General features: G+C 57.1%; 2 protein-coding genes across 2 annotated transcripts; both read left to right on the top strand.

Annotated features, from left to right (window-relative positions):
* Window positions 1–3,071: 3,071 nt before the first annotated feature.
* LOC117880834 (transmembrane emp24 domain-containing protein 10-like) lies at window positions 3,072–5,485 on the top strand. Its single transcript, XM_034777338.1, has 5 exons — window positions 3,072–3,470; window positions 3,827–3,947; window positions 4,295–4,368; window positions 4,762–4,888; window positions 5,066–5,485. Exons 1-5 carry the CDS (start codon window positions 3,267–3,269, stop codon window positions 5,185–5,187), a joined length of 648 nt encoding a protein of 215 aa, XP_034633229.1. The 5' UTR covers window positions 3,072–3,266; the 3' UTR covers window positions 5,188–5,485.
* A 6,001-nt stretch (window positions 5,486–11,486) lies between these two features.
* Window positions 11,487–18,758, top strand: LOC117880003 (cathepsin W-like; the record flags this gene model as incomplete). Its single annotated transcript, XM_034775627.1, is given in 10 exon segments — window positions 11,487–13,352; window positions 14,277–14,287; window positions 15,210–15,265; window positions 15,746–15,859; window positions 16,371–16,391; window positions 16,394–16,503; window positions 16,747–16,846; window positions 17,499–17,579; window positions 18,120–18,236; window positions 18,694–18,758. Coding segments are annotated over 10 exon segments (771 nt in total), but the record flags the coding sequence as incomplete, so codon positions are not given.
* Window positions 18,759–18,761: the final 3 nt, after the last annotated feature.

Raw genomic sequence — 18,761 nt, 5'->3', positions numbered from 1 at the left:
GGTCACTCATAACTGCAGGCCATTCCCAGCTCTGCCGGTGGATTAAGTTGTGGGCCCCCCTGGGGGCATCTGCATCACACCAGCTGAAGCAGAAAGGCCAAGGGTTGAATGGTCCAGTGACAGCCAACTCCCCTGTGGAAGGGGGTTGCAGCAGCAGGCCATTTGGGGAAGGAAGTCTCCATGCTGCTGCCCCATTTTAGGGCAAGGAGAATCCCAGGTCCAGGAGTGCCGAGTCGGTACTGACTGTGCCCCTGTATCTGGCACAGCCCAGACCTCACCTCTTCCTTCCCCACAGGACCCAGAGTCTCATCCCCCTCTGAATCACTGCAGGCCTCTGGCACCTTCCTCTACCCAGGCGCCTGTCATTCCAACCCCATGAGCTGGGGGATCTCCAGCACCGAGAGAGATTTCCTGCCCCCTGTGCTCCCAGCTTGCAGGCATCAGTCATCAGCCACTGGGCCTCAGCCAGAGCGGCAGGTCTCCACGCTAAGCGGAGACCAGCTGGGTCAGTGTAGGGTGGGAGACCTGTACTTCACCGGGAGAGGCTCTCCAAATAGCCCCACCTCATGTCAGACAAACAGCTTCCATTGAACAGGGAGGCTGCCAGCCACAAACCGGCACATACTGCACACTCATTATGGGACTGCACAGACACCAACCGATGCGATCTAGTGTGTGAATGCACTCACACAGCAACAATCACTCAGCTACACACAACGAAGACTGCACAGACGCTCTCCTGATTTCACAATCATATGCACATACAAACACGCCAATTGCAACACACTCATCCAATTGTGCACATACACATGTATACAGCTTGACAATTGCACAGACTCTCACCCTAACCCTGACAATTGCCCATAATCACACACAACAGCAATTGCAACACACACCCTCTGTGTGTGGATGCACATTCTGCCACACTCCCTGCTCCCTTTCTCAAGTTCCAAGCCCTGTTCCCCTCAAGCCCCAAAGCAGGGGGTGCTGTAGGGAGCAGGGCGGGATCTCTGGCTGTACAGGGAGCTCCTAGCTATTCCAAGGGCCAGGGATAGCTTAGTGGTTTGCACATTGGCCTGCTAAACCCAGGGTTGTGAGCTCAATCCTTGAGGGGGTCATGTAGGGATCTGGGCAAAATCAGTACTTAGTCCTGCTAGTGAAAGCAGGGGGCTGGACTTGACTCAACTCAATGACCTTTCAGGATCCCTTCCAGCTCTATGAGATAGGTATATCTCCCTTTAAAGGGACGTGTGTGTGTGTGGTTCCCATTCTCAGCTGGGCTGTGTGATTCCAGCAAGTGCAGTCTTGCCCCATCCCCACCCTCCTGGCTCTGACGCCAGCACCTGGCAGGGCTGACGCAAGCAGAGTGATTGCTCCATCTACCACAGAGAGGGAAGGATAAAGGGATATTGCTCTTCCCTAGAAACCTTGTACCTCAGTTTCCCCCCTTCCAAACTACTAGTCTTCTTTGTTTTGCTGACAATATCCCTGAGCTCATGTCCTGCTTTGTGCTCAGACTCACCTGTCCCAGGGCTCTGATACCTCCCATAACACTATGCAGCAGGGAGCCAGGGCTATTCCCAGCCCCCTGCCGATTACACAGGGGATAACCCTAGAGGAACCTCAGCCCCCTGCCACCAGGGGCAATGGGTGGTCACCATTCCTCTTTCCAGCCCCAATCCTTCCCAGGGGTTACCCAGCACCAGCTGGAAACTGGGCCTGGGCTGCACCCACCTTTTTCCAGCCCAGGCCCAATTTCTTCCAGAGGGGATGTTCCCATCCCGACTAACTTCCTAGCTGCTTGTGCCTCCCTCCCCACTAGGTTTATTATGCCTCCCCCAACACCTGTGGCTGCTCTAGGGACCCCATATCCCCTCCCTGCCTCACTCTCCATATCCCCCCATCCCATTTATCAATTCACAGGTGGCTCTGATAGTAAGGGGGGCCATAACACTGCATGGGGGGGGGAAGTCCCCAGCTATCCCTTCTCTCCCACTCACACTCCTATTAACCTCTTGGGGCCCTGTTGAGGGGGCAGAGGATCAGTCTGCCCCACCCCTGCCCCATCCTGGCACATTAATTTCCTTGTGGCTGCCAGGTTCTCTCTTTTATGCAGTGCCAGCCCCGCTGCAGGCAGGGAGTGGTGCCAGGGCTTGAGACACACTCTAGGCATCCTTGCATCCAGTGCCTTCTCAGCCTCACCCCATCACAGCCTTTTAACCAGGGTCAGCAGCACTTGGGGGCTGATCCCTGCCCCGCCCTGCTCCAGGGGGCAGTCCTGGGGCTCCCTGCCTGGCCAACCCCTGGACAGACCAGGATTCGGGGGAGGAAGGGAAGGGGGCTGGTTGGAATGAGGAGAGGGAGGGACATGCAGGGGGAATGAGGGAGAGTAGAGAGGTGATGTTTGGGGTGATCGGGGAAGCAGGAGTGGAAGGGAAGACATGGGAGAGGGGTGTGCAGGGTTGGGGGGGCAAGCTGTGGAGCAGGCACGGGAGTGGAAAGGGCATAGGGGGATGAGAGAAGGGGGTGGGGTGCTAAAGGATACTGGGGGGGACTGAAAGGGAAGGAGGGATACAGGGTTTCCTTGCCCCCTACAGCGAGCCTTTGGGCTCTCTTCCTGGCTGCTGGCCCAGCGCTGCTCCTCCTGACGCCTCGCACGTACGGCCCCCGCCCGCACCCTGCTCTCTGGCGCCACCCAGCGCCTCTCCGCTTGTAAAGCGCAGTCACTTAATTTTTACATGTCTTGCCCATTGGTGGATACAGACCCCGCCCCCCGCAGCTGGGGAGAGGACCCAGGAGTCCTGGCCCCCTGCTTCTACCCATTAGACCTCCCTCCCCGCAGCCCGAGGAAGGGGAGGAGAGAAGCCCCACCAAATCCCCGGACTGACATCCCTCCCCCCGCACTCTGCCCAGCGTACAGGGCTTCCTACACGGCACAAGCTGAGTCCCCCCCAGCCGAGATCGCTCCGCGCCTGCGCACTCCCCCCCCCCGCGGTCCTAAATTCGCGCTGCCCGGACTCTATTTCGCGCTGCCGGAGATGGAGTGGAGTGGAGCCGGAAGCGGAAGCTCGGCTAGGGCTTGTCCCCGCTGTGGGGTGGGGGCCGGGCCATAGAGCGAGCGCCACGTCGGGTGAGCGCCAGGTCCGACGCCACCGAATCAGCTCCGGGACAGTGTGACAGAGGAGCCGGACGCAACCGACTCAACCTGCCAGGGGGAGCCGGACGCGGCGTCTCGAGGCCAGGGGGGTTCCCCGCCGCTGCTCGCCATGCGGGTGCCCCGGCCGGGCCCCGGACTCCTGGGTCCCCTGCTGCTGCCGCTGCTGCTGGCCGGCGGGTGCGGGGCGCTCTCGTTCCAGCTGCCGGCGCAGACCCGCAAGTGCCTGAAAGAGGAGATGCACCGCGACGTCATGGTGACCGGGGAATATGAGGTGTCAGAGGCCGGGGCGCCGGGGGCCAGGACCGATCTCCGGGTGAGAGCCCCTAGGGATCCCCGCCGTACCCCCGAACCCTCCCCCCGTGGTTAGCGCTGGCTTCGGGGCCACCCCCGTGACCCCTCGGGTGCCCTGCACCCTGCGCTGTGCACCACCCCAGGACCGCCCCTTTGTTCTCCAAGGTCCAAGGCTTACCTCGGAGTTATGTGACGCCCTCCCCCAAGAAGGATATCAGGGACCCCCGTCTGCCCACTGGACACCCCATACTCCTGGGTGGAGGGGACACACTACACCCCTATCCTCTTGGGGAACAGGATCATCGTAGGCATTGGGAGCCTGGTCCGGGGAGATGGGTAGTACTGTGGGATCACAGTCTGTCCCCACCCCCACCCCAGGTGACAGACTCCTCCGGCCACCTGCTCTACTCCAAGGAAGATGCCAAGAAGGGCAAATTCGCCTTCACCACAGACGACTATGAGATCTACGAGATCTGCTTCGAGAGCCACGCCCAGTCGGGTATGAGGTCTCACTCCTGGTGCAGGGATTCTGCATCCTGGGGGGTATTCCTCCCACCCCACAGCTCCCTGCCACCCTCATTTGGGGTCTCCTGCACTCAGCACGGCCAGGAAACGTGATCATGAGGGAGGTCTAGTGGTTAGCATTGAGGAGGGTGCTGGGGGGCCAGGATTCCTGGGGTCTATTCCTGGCTGTGGGAGGGGAGTGGTATCTAGTGGCTACAGCAGGACAGACTGAGAACCAGGATTCTAGGGTTCTGTCCCTGACTGGAAGGGAAGTGGGGTCATGCACCAGCTCTTCCCTCCCCTGTGACAGTTATAACTTTTCTTTCATCCCTCCCTCCCCAGTGGGTTTCCGAGTTCCTGACCAGCTGATCACCCTCAATGTCAAACATGGGGTGGAGGCCCGGAACTATGAAGACGTGAGTAACACCCCCTTGAGTCCCCCACCCCCTGCAGCTGCCCCTCTGTCTTGTGCCTGATGGGGAAGGTGGGGTACCAGCAATCTCAGCCCAAGGACAGATTTGACAACATCCACCCAACTGGGCATGTATCCCCAGCTCTGCTAAAGCCTGAGGGCCAGAATTCTGACAGGTCCCTGTATTAACAGCCCTCTGTGCCCCAGCCCAGAGGCGTCCGCATTTCAGCATGGTGCGAGGGATCCCTGTATAAACAGCCCCTGTGCCCAGTCCAGGATGGCCATGTCTCTGCACCGGACAAGAGATCCCTGTATAGACAGCCCCTTACCCCAGAGGTGGCTATGTCTCAGTGCGGGGTGGAATTGTGCATCTCATTCCCACTGTCCCCACCCCCAGATTGCCAAGGCAGAGAAGCTGAAGCCCCTGGAGGTAGATCTGCGACGTCTCGAGGACCTTTCTGAATCCATCGTCAAGGACTTTGCCTACATGAAACAGCGGGAGGAGGAAATGAGGGACACAAATGGTGAGGAGGCACTCCGTGTACCCACTAGACCCCACTCTCCTCCCAGGGCTGGGGACAGAACACAGGAGGAGGGGACCGGGAGCCAGGACGCCTGGGTTCTCGCCTGTGAAGTGGCTGGAAGCCACTTGTGATGATGCTTTGGGGTCCCCTGTTCACCCCATGTCTCTCTCTCCGCAGAGTCCACCAGCACCCGTGTGCTCTACTTCAGCATCTTCTCCATGCTGTGTCTGGTGGGCCTGGCCACCTGGCAAGTCTGTTACCTGCGCCGCTTCTTCAAGGCCAAGAAGCTCATCGAGTGAGCAGCCCCTTGGGTGTGTCTGCCTCTCTCACAGGCCCCCCTGCGCCGGGCTCCCTTCCTGATGGCCCTAGAATCCACATCCAGCATCTCTCCGCTCTAGTGGGAAGTGGCACCTGCACTGGACATCTCTGCCCATCAGGAATGGATTCTGGTGGGAAGAGGGGGTTCTGGCCCCCCAATAGGGATCCAACTCCCCCCACGTTTAAGGGTCCTGTAGTTAACAGAGGATCTGGTAGTGACGGCACCGTGATCGGGAGGGATTGGTTTGTAATTATTTTAAAATAAATAGTTAATTGGGATGCTGGCTTGTGATGGCATTTTGGGGGCGGGGGGGAAATCTTCCACCTCATCCCTGATTCCATTGGGAGCCCTGACCTATCATGTCCCTGGGATTGCTCTGGATAAAACTGTATCCCCTCTATGCACTGCCTGCTGGGATGTGGCATGACAGATGCGTTCTGTCCCTGGCTCGGAGAGGGGTGCAGCTACCGGATTAGAACATGGTGGGGGCAGGGGGGGCAAGTTGTATGGGCCTGTGGGGCCCGTGCTCCACCAATATGAGAACACAGGGCCCAGCTCCACCAAAGTTCAGGGCCGTGTCTCTCCCCTGGCCCTGCCGGCTGCCTCCCCTGGAGCATCCCCCCCTAGCCCTGCCTACCGCCCCTGGGCAATTTAAAAGAGCCCAGGGCCCCTGCTGCCACCACCAGCAGCACAATGGGGCTAAGGCGGCTTCCTGCCCACCCGCTCCGCTTCCGGAAGCGGATGGTACATCCCTGCGGCCCCTCGGGGCGCATCTCTGTGCGCCATCCCTGCCCTGAGCTGTGGCCAATGGGAGCTGCAGGGGCGGTGCCTGCGAGCAGCAGCATGTGGAGACCCCTCTGGCCCCCCACCTAGAAGCTGCTGCCAGAGGGGGGCATGGGTCACTTTTGGGAGCTGCCCAAGGTAAGCGCTGCACCCCTCACCCTCTCCCGCACCCCTTCCCCAGCCCAGAGTCTGCACCTAAACTCCCTCCCAGAGCCTGACCCTTCCCCCCTGCCACACCCAAACTCCCTCCCAGAGCCTTAGGCGGTGGGGGTGAGGTGGGGCCTGCGGGACTTGGACCCGCTCTGGGCACTACCAAAAATTATACAAATCTGTTGCCCCTGGGTAGGGGGAGGGAGTGCTGGACATCAGGTCTGCTGGTTCTACTCCTGGCTCTGCCAGGCTCTGGACTCCAAGGTTCCTTTTAACACCCCCCCCTCGCCCACACACCTAAAGTCTCCACCCTGACTAACAGTGTTGATGGGAAGTGTTCCTTATCCCCCCTCCCCCGATGTTGGCTGGCTCCAAATCACCCACTGTTGGGGGTAAACTGCCTGGAACTCTTCTTGCTGGGTCTTTGTCTTTTTTTAAACCCTCCCTCCCCCAAACTCCTGCTCCACTCCTGTCCATCTGTCTGGAGGGAAGTGATGTGGCTCAAGCGGACCCGCTGTGGCCACTGTGTGTGTGCTGCAGGTTTGAGTGCTGCTCTCGGGGAATGGATCTACTTACCTCAGGTTCACATGCAGCTCCCATTACCGTTGTAGCTGGCCGAGCGTGCAAGGTCCTTGCTCTCTACAGGACAGCATTTCTCGGTCTGAATGCCGTGGCCGGGCAGCTCCACAATGTCGGGGAACGTTCTAGGCATCAGTGGGCTCTTTTTTCCACCTTCCTCTGAAACATCAGGGATTGGCCACAGCTGGAGATAGGACACCAGATGGGTTGGGCTGGCCTCTGAGGTGGTTCAGTGATTCCTCTCTAGCTACCTGGCTGGGAGTCTTGTTCACATCTCAGGGTCCAGCTGATGGCCAGATTTGGGGTCAGGAAGGAATCTCCCTGGTCAGAGATTGGCAGGGACCTTGGTGGTTTTCTCCTTCCTGTGCAGCACAGGGTGCAGGTCAGCTGCTGGGATCACCTGGGCATGGCTCACCTCAGCGATTCCCTGCCAGCGCAGGAGTCTTGGGTATCCAGGACCCCCCAGTTTCTTCTGTTCTCTATCTGGGGCACGCGACAAGTTATTCTCCTGAGGACTGAAATGGTTTGGTCTAACCAAGGTCCTGGGGCTCAATATAGAGAACTGGGTGTGATTTAATGGTTTGTGATAGATAGGAGGCTCAAGGTAGAAATATAGGACTGGCATGGACCTCACGCAGTCATCAAGTTCAGCCCCCGTGCTGAGGACGGTCCAAGTAAACCTAGACAATGTCTGACATATGTTTTGTCCAGCCTGTTCTTAAAAACCTCCAGTGACAGGAATTCTGCAACCTCCTTTGGAAGCCTGTCCCAGAGCTTAACTATCCTCTAGTATCTGACCTAAATCTCCCTTGCTGCAGATTAAGCCCATTACTTCTTGTCCTGCCTTCAGTGGACATGGAGAACAATTGATCATCAACCTCTTTGTACTAGCCCTTAACATATTGGACTCTCAGGACCCCCTCAATCTTTTCTCACACCTAAACATGCCCAGTTTTTATTAACCTTTCCGTATAGATCAGGATTTCTAAGCCTTTTATCATTTTTGTTGTTCTCTTCTGGACTCCCACCAATTTCTCCACATCTTTCTTAAAGTGCGGTGCCCAGAACTGGACACACTACTCCAGCTGAGGCCTCCCCAGTGGTGAGTAAAGCAGGACAGTTGCCTTCTGTGTCTTACATATGACACTCCAGTTAATGCACCCCACAATTATATGAGCCTGTCTTTGCAACTGCATCAGATTGTTGACTCATTCAATTTGTGATCCCCTATGGCCCCCAGATCCTTTTCAGCAGTTCTAGCGCCTAGCCATTTTATAGTTGCACATTTGATTTGAGCCATTTTATAGTTGCACATTTGATTTGTTTTCCTGCCTGAGTGCAGTACTTTGGACTTGTCTTTATAGAATGTCATCTTGTTAATTTCAGATCAGTTCCAAATTATGTTGACAAATTGAAGAATTCTCATCTTGCCCTCCAAAGTACTTGCAACCACCCTCGCTTGGTGTCATCTGCAATCCAAGTAACTGATGAAAATATTGAATAGTGATGGACCCAGGACTGACCCCTGTGGGATCTCCCTATATACAACCTCCAATTTGACAGTGAACCATTGGTAACTACTTGAGTACGGTCTTTCAGCCAGTTGTGGTCTAGAAGAAATTACTATAAAGTGGGCGCACATTTCCCTAGTTTGCTTATGGGACTGTGTCAAAAGCATGATATTACATCATCTACTTCCCTCCAACTCCACTAGGCCAGTAACCCTATCAAAGAAGGAAATTAGATAGTACCTATCTTTAAAAAGGAGAACAATGTTTTCCCATCTCCAGTCTTCTTGGACCTCCCCTTTCCTCCATGAGTTCTCAAAGATAATTGGTAATGGTTCTGAGGTTGTTTCAGCTAGTTTCTTAAGTACCCTAGGGTGAATTTCATCAGGCCCTGCCAACCTGTTCTTTCCTTATCGTGGCTTGCATTCCTTCCCCCTTTTTGTTACTATTAATTGTGTTGAGTATTTGGTCACCGTTAAGCTTTTTTGTGAAGACTAAAGCAAAATAGGCATTAAACATCTCAGCCTTCCTGATAGCGTCAGTTACTGGCTCTCCTTACCTGCTAAGTGGACGGCCTACACGTTCCTTCATCTTTCTCATGCTCCTAATTTATTTAAGGAACCTCTTCTTACTGCCTTTTATGTCCCTTTCCAGCTGTAACTCATTTTGTGCCTTTGCCTTTCTGAATTTGTCTTTACACGTTTGTGCTGTTTGTTGTACTCCACCTTAGCCATTTGTCTGTTTCTACTTTTTGTAGAATTCCTTTTTGATTTTTCAGGTGATGTAAAGAACTCCTGAAGGAGCCACAGTGGCCTTTTACTATTGTTCTCATCTTTCCTTTGCACTGGGATAGTCTGCTGTTGTGCCTTTAATGTGGCAGTTTCTCAAGGACGCAATATCTTCTGAACTCTTATCCCATAGGTTTTCTTCCCACAGGACCTTATCTCGGAGTTTGTTAAAGTCTGCTTTGGTGAAGTCCATGTTCTTTATTTTGCTGCTCTCACCTCTTCCTTTCCTTAGAGGTATGAACTCATTTCCTGATCACTTTAACCCAAACTGCCTTCTACTTCTAGGCTTGCTACCACTTCCTGCCTGTTGGTGTGACTCAAGTCTACAATGGCTGTTCTCCTGGTTACTTCCTCCTCTTTCTCAAACCAAAGCTGTCTAGATGATCTGATGGACCCTTCTGAACTCTTCAGAAATGGACCCAGCTGTGAAATTGACCATCAGCTCGGGGGGGGGGAGGACCCTTCACCCACTGGCATCCAGCCCCACGGGCAGGATCAGGGTCTTGGAGTGATGAGCAGTGACTGGCAGCATGAGAGAGTAGTAGGGGCTTACGCTGTGTCCCCACTTGTCACAGAGCCACAACACTGACTTGTACTAAAACAGGGGTAACTTTATCAGGGTTTTATTATTTTTCTTCCCCTGATACACTGTTCAAATGCAACCCCTCCCAAAGCCATGCAGGGAGCTCTGTATTACAGCCCCCAGGGGCTGGTAAGAGCTGAGATTGTGCCTCTTGCTGTAGGGAGGATTTGGGGGCACCTGCTGGATTGTGGGGCTCTGTGGGGCAGGGAGGGGATGGACACCTTAGGTTGCAGAGAGTCATCTTGCTCCACTGCACCCCCAAGGGATGGTGCTGCCACAGCTTGGAGGAGCATTGTGGGGGTGCACCCTGCTGGTATAGGAGAGAGAGTGACTTAAGTCAGTGCAGCAGCTGCCCCCCAGGAAGATCCCCACAGCAATGATGGTGATGTCCAAGCTGAGGCTCTAGAGGGGGATGTAGGAGCAGGTGCCATCTGGCTGGACCAGAGGCAGTTCCAGCCCTGCGCTGTGCAGGAAGGCAAAGAGCAGCGGTCTCATGCGCCCGGCAGCCAGGGCCCTGCAAGGTGGAGAACCGAGGGCTAGTAGCATGGGGGGGGTTCTCCCCAACTAATTCATCACTACAACGTGCAGTGAGTGGCCTGGAGGCAGGGCAACCACACAGGGATCATATCAGTACTGGTCAGCCTCCCACTGTCCTGAGGGAGCGGGCTACAATTGGGGCCTCACCTCTGGCTGCAATCAGGCTGGTACCAGATCTTGCCTTCCAGGGATCAGACAGTACTGCCCCTCACCCTGCAGCAATCAAGGTATTTCTCCCCACCCCCCATGTGACAGGGGGGCAGCTGGGAAGCATCAAGAAGGGTGGTGCTTCCCCACCTGCTCTGTGACTATCCGTCTGGCAGGTTGGGGGGCCTAGGAACTCAGTGAAGGCGAAGGACTTGGGGTGGTGCACCCAGCTTTGCCAGATGAGATCTGGGGGCACAGAGGGAAGGCTGTGAGGGGGGGGGTTCTCAGAGACAGAGGAATGGACTGGGGCTTTTGGTCTCTGCAGAGGGATCTTCAGGAATCAGGAGGCTTATAGGGGTCAGCAGGACGAGGAGGGAGAGGAGTAGGGACTGGAGGGATGGTCTCCACATGGGGGTGCCTTTGGACTTCAGGGGGTGATAGGAATGGGGGGGACCAGATGTCTGGGGTCTGCAGAGGGAACATTAGGGGAAGTTATAGACAAGTGCACTCTCAAGACATTCACGGAGGCAAGGGGCAAAGCTAGGAGCAAACCTAGGAATTCTGGTGTGTCGTCCCCCCCCAACCACTAGATACCACTCCTGGGAATCAAACCCAGGAGTCCTGACTTGCAGCCCCCTGCTCTAACCACTACACCCCACTCCCCTCCCAGAGCCAAGATAACACCCAGGAGTCCTGGCCCATCCTTGGCTGTTGGGGGAAGGATCCAGTGGATTAACCCGGTAGCAGCCCTGCTGGTGGATCAGCAGCATCTGATTGGAAGATATAGCTGCAGACACACAAATGGGATCACCTGATTGGTTACCATGGGATGGGCGAGCAGCAGCCAATGAGAGGGGAGTGTCACTTATTCTAGTGCTGCCCCCCCCGAAGGGGGCGGAGTGGGGCAGAAGGAGGGCAAGGGAAGGACGGGGGTACAAAGAGGGAAGCAGGGGGTCACTGGGAGGTGTACAGGGGAGGGGGGAATCAATGTGAGGGTAGGTGGTTGGGGGGGCTCTGTGGGGTGCGAGGGGGAAGGGTATCATTCCAGTGCTGCCCCCAGGGGGGAGGGACTTGAGGGTGGGGCTGTAGGGTGTGTTCCAGGTGAGAGGGGAGCAGCGGGTGTCACTCACTCAGATGCTACCCACAGGGGATGCTGGGAGCCATGTGCTGGCCTCGGCCCAGGCCACCTGCAGCTGCCCCCCCCTCGGGCCTTGGGATCTCAGGGGTTCAGTCCAGTCACAGCAGCCAGAGCAGTGTGGTCCCCGCCTGGGCGAGGGCCTGCTCCCTGCAGCTGGAGGGAGACGCCATAACAACGTAACACAATCTCCTGCACTACAACACTGCCACCCAACTGCACGTGACAACAACCACACAACACAACACTGCTACACAGCCCCTAAACAACAAAGCACTGCTACACAACTCTGCATACCACAACCACGACAACACCAGAACCTACCACAGCACTACTACACAACATAAACGATCCTATGCAACACACCATGGGTACACAACAGTGCAACATAACTACACACCACAACCATCACATAGTCCTGCTACATAACTACACACCACAACACTATTATACACCATAACACAATATACAACACTCCTGGGCCCAATCCCGACCCACAGCCCCCTGCTCTCCCAGCCCCAGGCCCAATCCCGACCCACAGCCCCCTGCTCTCCCAGCCCCGGGCCCAATCCTGACCCACAGCCCTCTGCTCTCCCAGCCCTGGGCTCCCCACTCACTGGTGAATCAGGCACCATGTTTCCTGAAGTGACAGAGATTTCAGACCTTTCACACTAATGATCCCTTTGCCTTCCCACACAGGCCCTGGGTCTGGGACCCTTAAAACACAACAACTGTTCAACTAAATGAGCCCAACTGGGGGGCAGGAGGAGAGATTGGGAGCCTGGGGATAAATGGAGTATAAAGCTGAGGAGTTGTTGGGGTGGGAGCTGTGTGGTGGGATGTATGGGCAGTGGCAGTCAGGAGGAGCCCAGGGTTGAGCTAGCAGGGGGCTGCTTGTGTCAGGATGAAGCACAGAGCCCGGTGGTGCTGGGTACAATGAGCTGGGGGGGGGGGCCCTGCAGGGCTGAAAGCTGTCAGGTGATTAGCTGCTTGGAAGCTCAGCGCCTGCACCTGTTCCAGGCCGTGAAGGGCGGGGGACTAGGTGGGATGGACTCAATGATGTCTCCGATCAGGTCCTGCCTCGCTAGCTAGACAGGCCACAGGGTGGGGATTCAGTAGGGGGCATAAGAACATAACAGAAGAACGGCTGTACTGTGTCAGACCAAAGATCCATCCAGCCCAGTATCCTGTCTGCTGATAGTGGCCAAGAGGGGCACTCTCCCCTCACACTCAGTGCTGGCCCCAATGCCCTAGTGCAGCCCTATGGGGGTGCTGAGCTGCGGGGGGTTCAGTAGGGGGTGCTATGTGCCTCACTTCTCCAGTGCAGTGTTACCTGGAGGTCACGGCTGATCCTTTCCCCTGGACTCAGGGTGCGGACCCAGGCATCCGGGCCGAATTCCAGCATGGCCAGGCCGACCCCAGACAGAGGTTCACTGTGCTGTGGCTTCCATAAGCGTCTTGGCTCCCGAGGTCCCTGGATTCTGAGGGACTCTTACCTCCCATGGGGGGAGGGTGGTCACCAGGGGATGGTGCCTCACAGTAAATGTAGTAGAGCAGGTGAGCGATGGGAATGGACGGAACAATGCCCCATTGTCCCCAAATCTGCCCCCCTCTGTGGTGCGGCCTCTAAGGGCACAGGGGCAGGTTTGAGGCTGCTTGGACGTCTGAAGCCAACCCCCACATCTCGGATTCCCTCCCCACATACACACATCTGCCCCCTGTCCCCAGATCTCACACCTGCAGCTCCTCTGATCTGTGGTTTCCGTCACTCTTCTGCCTGCCCCTCCCCATATAACCCTCCCCCCAGGATGCCTAGGCAGGCACTGAGCTGCTACTGCCATGGGGCCTGGAGTCCTGAGTCCCTGTCTCCTGCTGCTGTGGGTCTGGGCCTGGGCCCTCCCACCTGGCTCCGTCCTGCCCCTTGAACTCAGCAAGGTAAGGGATGAAGGATGCACCTGGAGGGAGCAGTTTTGGGGCAGAGAGGGCCTGAAAGCCAGAGAAGGACAGAGAAGACACCGAGTGTCTGTGCCAAGACTCACTGGCTACTGTGCTGAGACCCAGCATTTGGTGCATGTGTGGAGAATCCAGGGACAGGGATTGGAGCCAGCACCTGTGAGAGGGGAAGGTCTGGTATGGCCAGTCTGTGCCTCAAGCTCCTTGCACACTCCCCCATGCTCCACGTACTCCCCCCTGTGACACCCAAACTGCGTACAGACACCAACGCCCACCCACCCAGCAGGGCCGGCTTTAGGCCAATTCCACCAATTCCCCCGAATTGGGCCCCGCGCTTAAGAGGGCCCCGCGCCCAGTGGCAGGGTCGCCCAGAGTGGGGGGCAAGTGGCAGAGAATCCCTTCCCTGGCTAGAGGCACCTTTTTAATTTTTACTCACCCGGCAGTGCTTTGGCAGCGGGTCCTTCACTCGCTCCGGGTCTTTGGCGGCGGGTCCTTCACTCGCTCCGGGTCTTTGGCGGCGGGTCCTTCAGTGCCGCTGAAGACCCGGAGCAAGTGAAGGACCCGCCGCCAAAGACTAGGAGCGCGGCCCGGTGAGTACAAGCCCCACGTGTTTTTTTTAACGTGTTTTTTTTTAGTCATCCCTGTCGGGGCCCCGTCAAAACTGTTCGAATTGGGCCCCGCACTTCCTAAAGCCGGCCCTGCCACCCAGACAGGCATGTTCCCCCATCCATCCCAGACAGCAGTGGACTCCACCCTACACCCCAAAGTAGGGGGCTGTGGGTGGGGATTGGGGGGCACCAGTATGGCTGTGGGTAGCCGGGGGCTGGGAGTGGGGATTGAGGCAGGGGCACTGGCTGCTGGGACGCCCCTTCGCTCCTCACCATCCTGCCGGTTTGTCCATTTCAGGCTGAAGTGACTCGAACACCACTAGCTGTCACCTTCAGCCCCCAACTAAAACCTCTCCAGCGCATCATCAGAGATCTACAACCTATCCTGAAAGATGATCCTTTACTCTCACAGATCTTGGGAGACAGACCTGTCCTCGCTTACAGACAACCCCCCAACCTAAAGCAAATACTCACCAGCAACCACACATCACTGAACAAAACCACTAACCCAGGAACTTATCCTTGTAACAAACCCCGATGCCAACTCTGTCCACATATCTATTCAAGTGACATCATCATAGGACCTAATCACATCAGCCATACCATCAGGGGCTCGTTCACCTGCACATCTACCAATGTGATATATGCCATCATGTGCCAGCAATGCCCCTCTGCCATGTACATTGGCCAAACCGGACAGTCTCTACGCAAAAGAATTAATGGACACAAATCTGACATCAGGAATCAAAATACTCAAAAACCAGTGGGAGAACACTTTAACCTGTCTGGTCATTCAGTGACAGACCTGCGGGTGGCTATCTTACAACAGAAAAACTTCAAAAACAGACTCCAGGGAGAGACTGCCGTGGTAGAATTGATATGCAAACTAGATACAATCAATTTAGGATTGAATAAGGACTGGGAATGGCTAGCCATTACAAACCTTTGATTTTTTTTCCCCTTTTATTATTTTTCTCACTCTTTACCTGTCTGTACTGGGCTAGCTTGATTATCACTTCAAACGTTTTTTTTTTTCTCTTAATTAATTGGCCTCTCAGAGTTGGTAAGACAACTCCCACCTGTTTATGCTCTCTGTATGTGTATATATATCTCCTCAATATATGTTCCATTCTATATGCATCCGAAGAAGTGGGTTGTAGCCCACGAAAGCTTATGCTCTAATAAATTTGTTAGTCTCTAAGGTGCCACAAGTACTCCTGTTCTTCTTTTTTCGAACGTTCAAGGATTTTATGATTCAGTTCAACAGAACCTACAGGAGCCCCGCAGGTGAGGGACAGGACGGGAGTGGGGGGCTGTTGGTGTGGGGGGGCAGGCGGCTCTTCCTGGGGGCTGTTACCAAGGGGAGAAGGTGGGGGGCAGCAGGGGGACAGATGGGGCTGAGGCGGGCTGGTCTGTCCACCCCCGATCCCCTTCTCCACGCCTCTGTGACCAGCCACCTCTAAGCCCAGCCTGCCTGCGGCTGGTGCAAGCATCCTTCCCTGGGCCCTGCATGCTCCCCTCCCCCCAGGGCCGGGGGGATGCGCGGGAGGGACGGGGGCTCCGCTGCTGTCTCGCTCTTTCTGTCACGCTGGTTTCACACCCAGCCCCCTGTGGCTCGGCTCTGTAGCTGGCAGCGGAAAGAGGTGCGGGGAGGGTGGAAAATCCCCGCCCCGATTTGTGCTGGGGGGGGGGGGCAGGGTGTCCAATGCCACTGGCTGGGGGTGTCGTGCCCCCCAGTGCCCGTGACCCCCCAACACTCTCCTCCAGAGCAGCGCAGACGCTTCGGGCTCTTCACGCGGAGCCTGCTCGCGGCGCGGCGGCTGCAGGAGACGGAGCTGGGCACGGGGCAGTACGGGGTGACCCGCTTCAGCGACTGGACAGGTGGGGAGCGACCCCAGCGCCTCCGAGCACCGCATCCCTCTCCCCTGCAGCTCTGCATCCCTCTCTTCCCCTTCGCCCACCGCTCTGCACCACCTCCTGTGCACCCCTCCTTTCCTCGCCCCCAACCGCTCTGCACCCCTCCCTTCCCCTTCGCCCACCACTCTGCACCCCCTGAGCCCCCCCTTTCCCACCCTGTGCCCCTCCCGTGCACCTTCTCCCTTCCCCGCCCCCACCACTATGCACCCCCTTCCCACAACTGCTCTCCATCCATCCCATGCACCTTCTCTGCTCCCCCTACTCTGCACTCCTTCCTTTCCCCACTCCCATTGCTCTGTACCCCTCCCGTGCACCTTCCCAGCCCCCTCTGCTCTGCATCCCCCTTCCCCAATCCCCAGCTGCTCTGCACCCTTCCCTTCCCCGCCCCCACCATTCTGCATCCCTTTCCCCTGCCCCCCCAATGCTCTGCACCCCTCACTTCCCCTTTCAACGTCATCTCCCTCCATCTCCCCAGATGAGGAGTTCCGGGGGATGTTCTAGACCCCCCGCCCCACACCATGCGCTAGGCCCCCCAGCTCCCGAGGAAGGAGCCACCCCCGTTCTGCAATTGGAGGAAGGCGGGGGCTGTGACTGCCGTGAAGGACCAGGTAGTTGTGGGAGGGGTGGGTGCCCCCCAGACAGGCAGTTAGATGGGGCAGGATAGGGGGAGCCATGGGGGGCTAGGTAATGACAAAATTGTCCCCCCCCTCCTCCCCACTGCTAACCCCAGGCGGTGCCCACTCCCTCAGCTGGGGCATTGGGGTCAGCGCTGAGGCTGGGGAGAGCGCCCCCTCCTGCCCTGCAGCACAGCGCCCACAGCGCCACTCTGGGCCTCACCCCTCTCTCTGCAGGGCAAAAAGTGCCGCTCCTGCTGGGCCTTCGCTGCCGTTGCCAACATCGAGTCCCTCTGGAACATCCACTTCCACCAGCCCCGGAACCTCTCGGTGCAAGGTAGGGGCTGGGGAGCCTCGCCCCCTCGACTGGCACAGGGCGGGGCACCCCAGCGCTGCCCTGATGTGTGCAGAAGCCCTACAGGCCAGGATGAATGGGGCACAGAGGAGGGGGCACCTGGGGCTGTTCTAAGCTCCTCCCCCTGAGAATGAGAGTTAGTGTGTGTGTAAAGTACCCCCTTCACTTCCTGTCCCAAGCTGGGAGCTTGTAACCCTTCACAGGCCTGGGAGCAGGCTGGGTGCGTGGGGTATACAGGGACCATGTCTCCATGCATGGGGTTTCACATATTTTCACCCTGTTAGCACTCACTGGGGTGGGGGGACAGTCCCACCACAGACTTGCCTCCTGGTAAATTAGGATCCTGTCACTGACCACACCCCCCAACCCCAGTCTATTATCAGCTGAGCCCTGCCCGTGGAACTCTCCCCCACCAGATGTTAAAGCAGGGGGTGGCAGGTGCTGAGTCTCTCCATCCAGGGGTGGGTTCATCATCCCGCTGGGAGCCACTGTGAGACATCCTGCCTGTCGGATGAGCCAGTGCCCACTGGGTTCTTTCCTGGTCAGTGTGTGCCACCCAGCAGGAGCAGGATCCCAGGATCTGACTGGGGTGAGGGGGCGCTGGTTTGGTGCTCACCCCCTACTTCCCTTGCAGAGGTGTTGGACTGCAGCTGGTGCAGAGCGGGGTGCAAAGGGGGCTACGTGTGGGACGCCTTCACTACGGTGTTACACAAGGGTATGTAGGCACTGGAGGGATGTGGGGTCCTTTGCCCTGCAGACAACAAACCCCCTACAGCCCCCAAGGACTGTCCCCTGTTCACCCCTCACAACTGTTTACTGTGAGGATACTTTATTGCATGGAGACTCACTCTGACTGGGGCCCTGCATCGTGCCAGGCACTGCACAGATCCCGACCCAGATTAGGGCCCTCTCACCACAGCTGCTGCACAGATCCCTTGACTGAGATTGGGGGCCCCCAGCCCAGTCTGCAGCCCCCATCATTGGACGCTGCGCAGACCCTGACTGAGATTGGAGCCCCCATCGCGCCGGGTGCTGCATAGACCATGACCCAGACTGGAAGCAATTTTCCCATTACTGTATACAGAAGGGAGACCCCACCTCAGTCCTAGACCCTGCTCTGGCCACACTCTTTGTGACAGGCTGAATTTGGGGGGAGGGGATTTACTCTGACCCGAGTCAAGAACAGGGGAAGGATGGAGCAGGGAATGAGGCGCTCTGGGCCCATCCCAGACCTTTCACATACACTCCCTCTCAGGTGGTCTGACCAGCGAGGATGCCTACCCCTACACAGGGAGACAGGAGACATGCCACAACCTCAATGAGCCGGCTGCCTATATCCAGGGCTTCCAGACACTACCTGGAGATGAAGTGGGTGAGTCCTGGCGGGGAGAGGGGTTGGGGTGGGGCCAGCACTGGGACCAGGGGGGAGTGCGCCATTCATGGGGAGTTCTGGGGGAAAGGGAGCAAGTGAGGGGCAGTAGAACAGGATTAGGGGGTGACAAAGAGGGCTGGGGGGGGAAAGGGGGGAAGCAGGGACAGAACTGATCGAGACCTGGTCAGTTTCCAGGCAGCTGTTCATAGGCAGGAGGGTGCATGGGGTGATGTGTGTGAAACCAGCAAGGCGCTGGTTAGTTTCATGCTTCCTCCTGGGGGAGCTCTGAGCATCAGAATGTGAGGGGTGCAGGGGGCCCAGAGGAGACAGGAAGGGGCAAGGGCGACTGTAGACAGTGTGTGGGGACAGCAGCAGACTGGTAGGGCCATGCCTGGGTCAGGGGTGTTTGTCCCTGGGTCCTCCTCCTCACCCAGTACTTTTGGGTTTCCTCTTGTAGAAATAGCTGCACAGGTCGCAAGCAAGGGCCCAATCACAGTTACCCTGAACTCAGCTGTCATGAAGGTA

The sequence above is a fragment of the Trachemys scripta genome, chromosome 7 (genome assembly GCF_013100865.1).
Source record: "Trachemys scripta elegans isolate TJP31775 chromosome 7, CAS_Tse_1.0, whole genome shotgun sequence".
Classification (NCBI taxonomy): domain Eukaryota; kingdom Metazoa; phylum Chordata; order Testudines; family Emydidae; genus Trachemys; species Trachemys scripta.
This window is presented reverse-complemented; position numbering and strand designations above follow the sequence as displayed.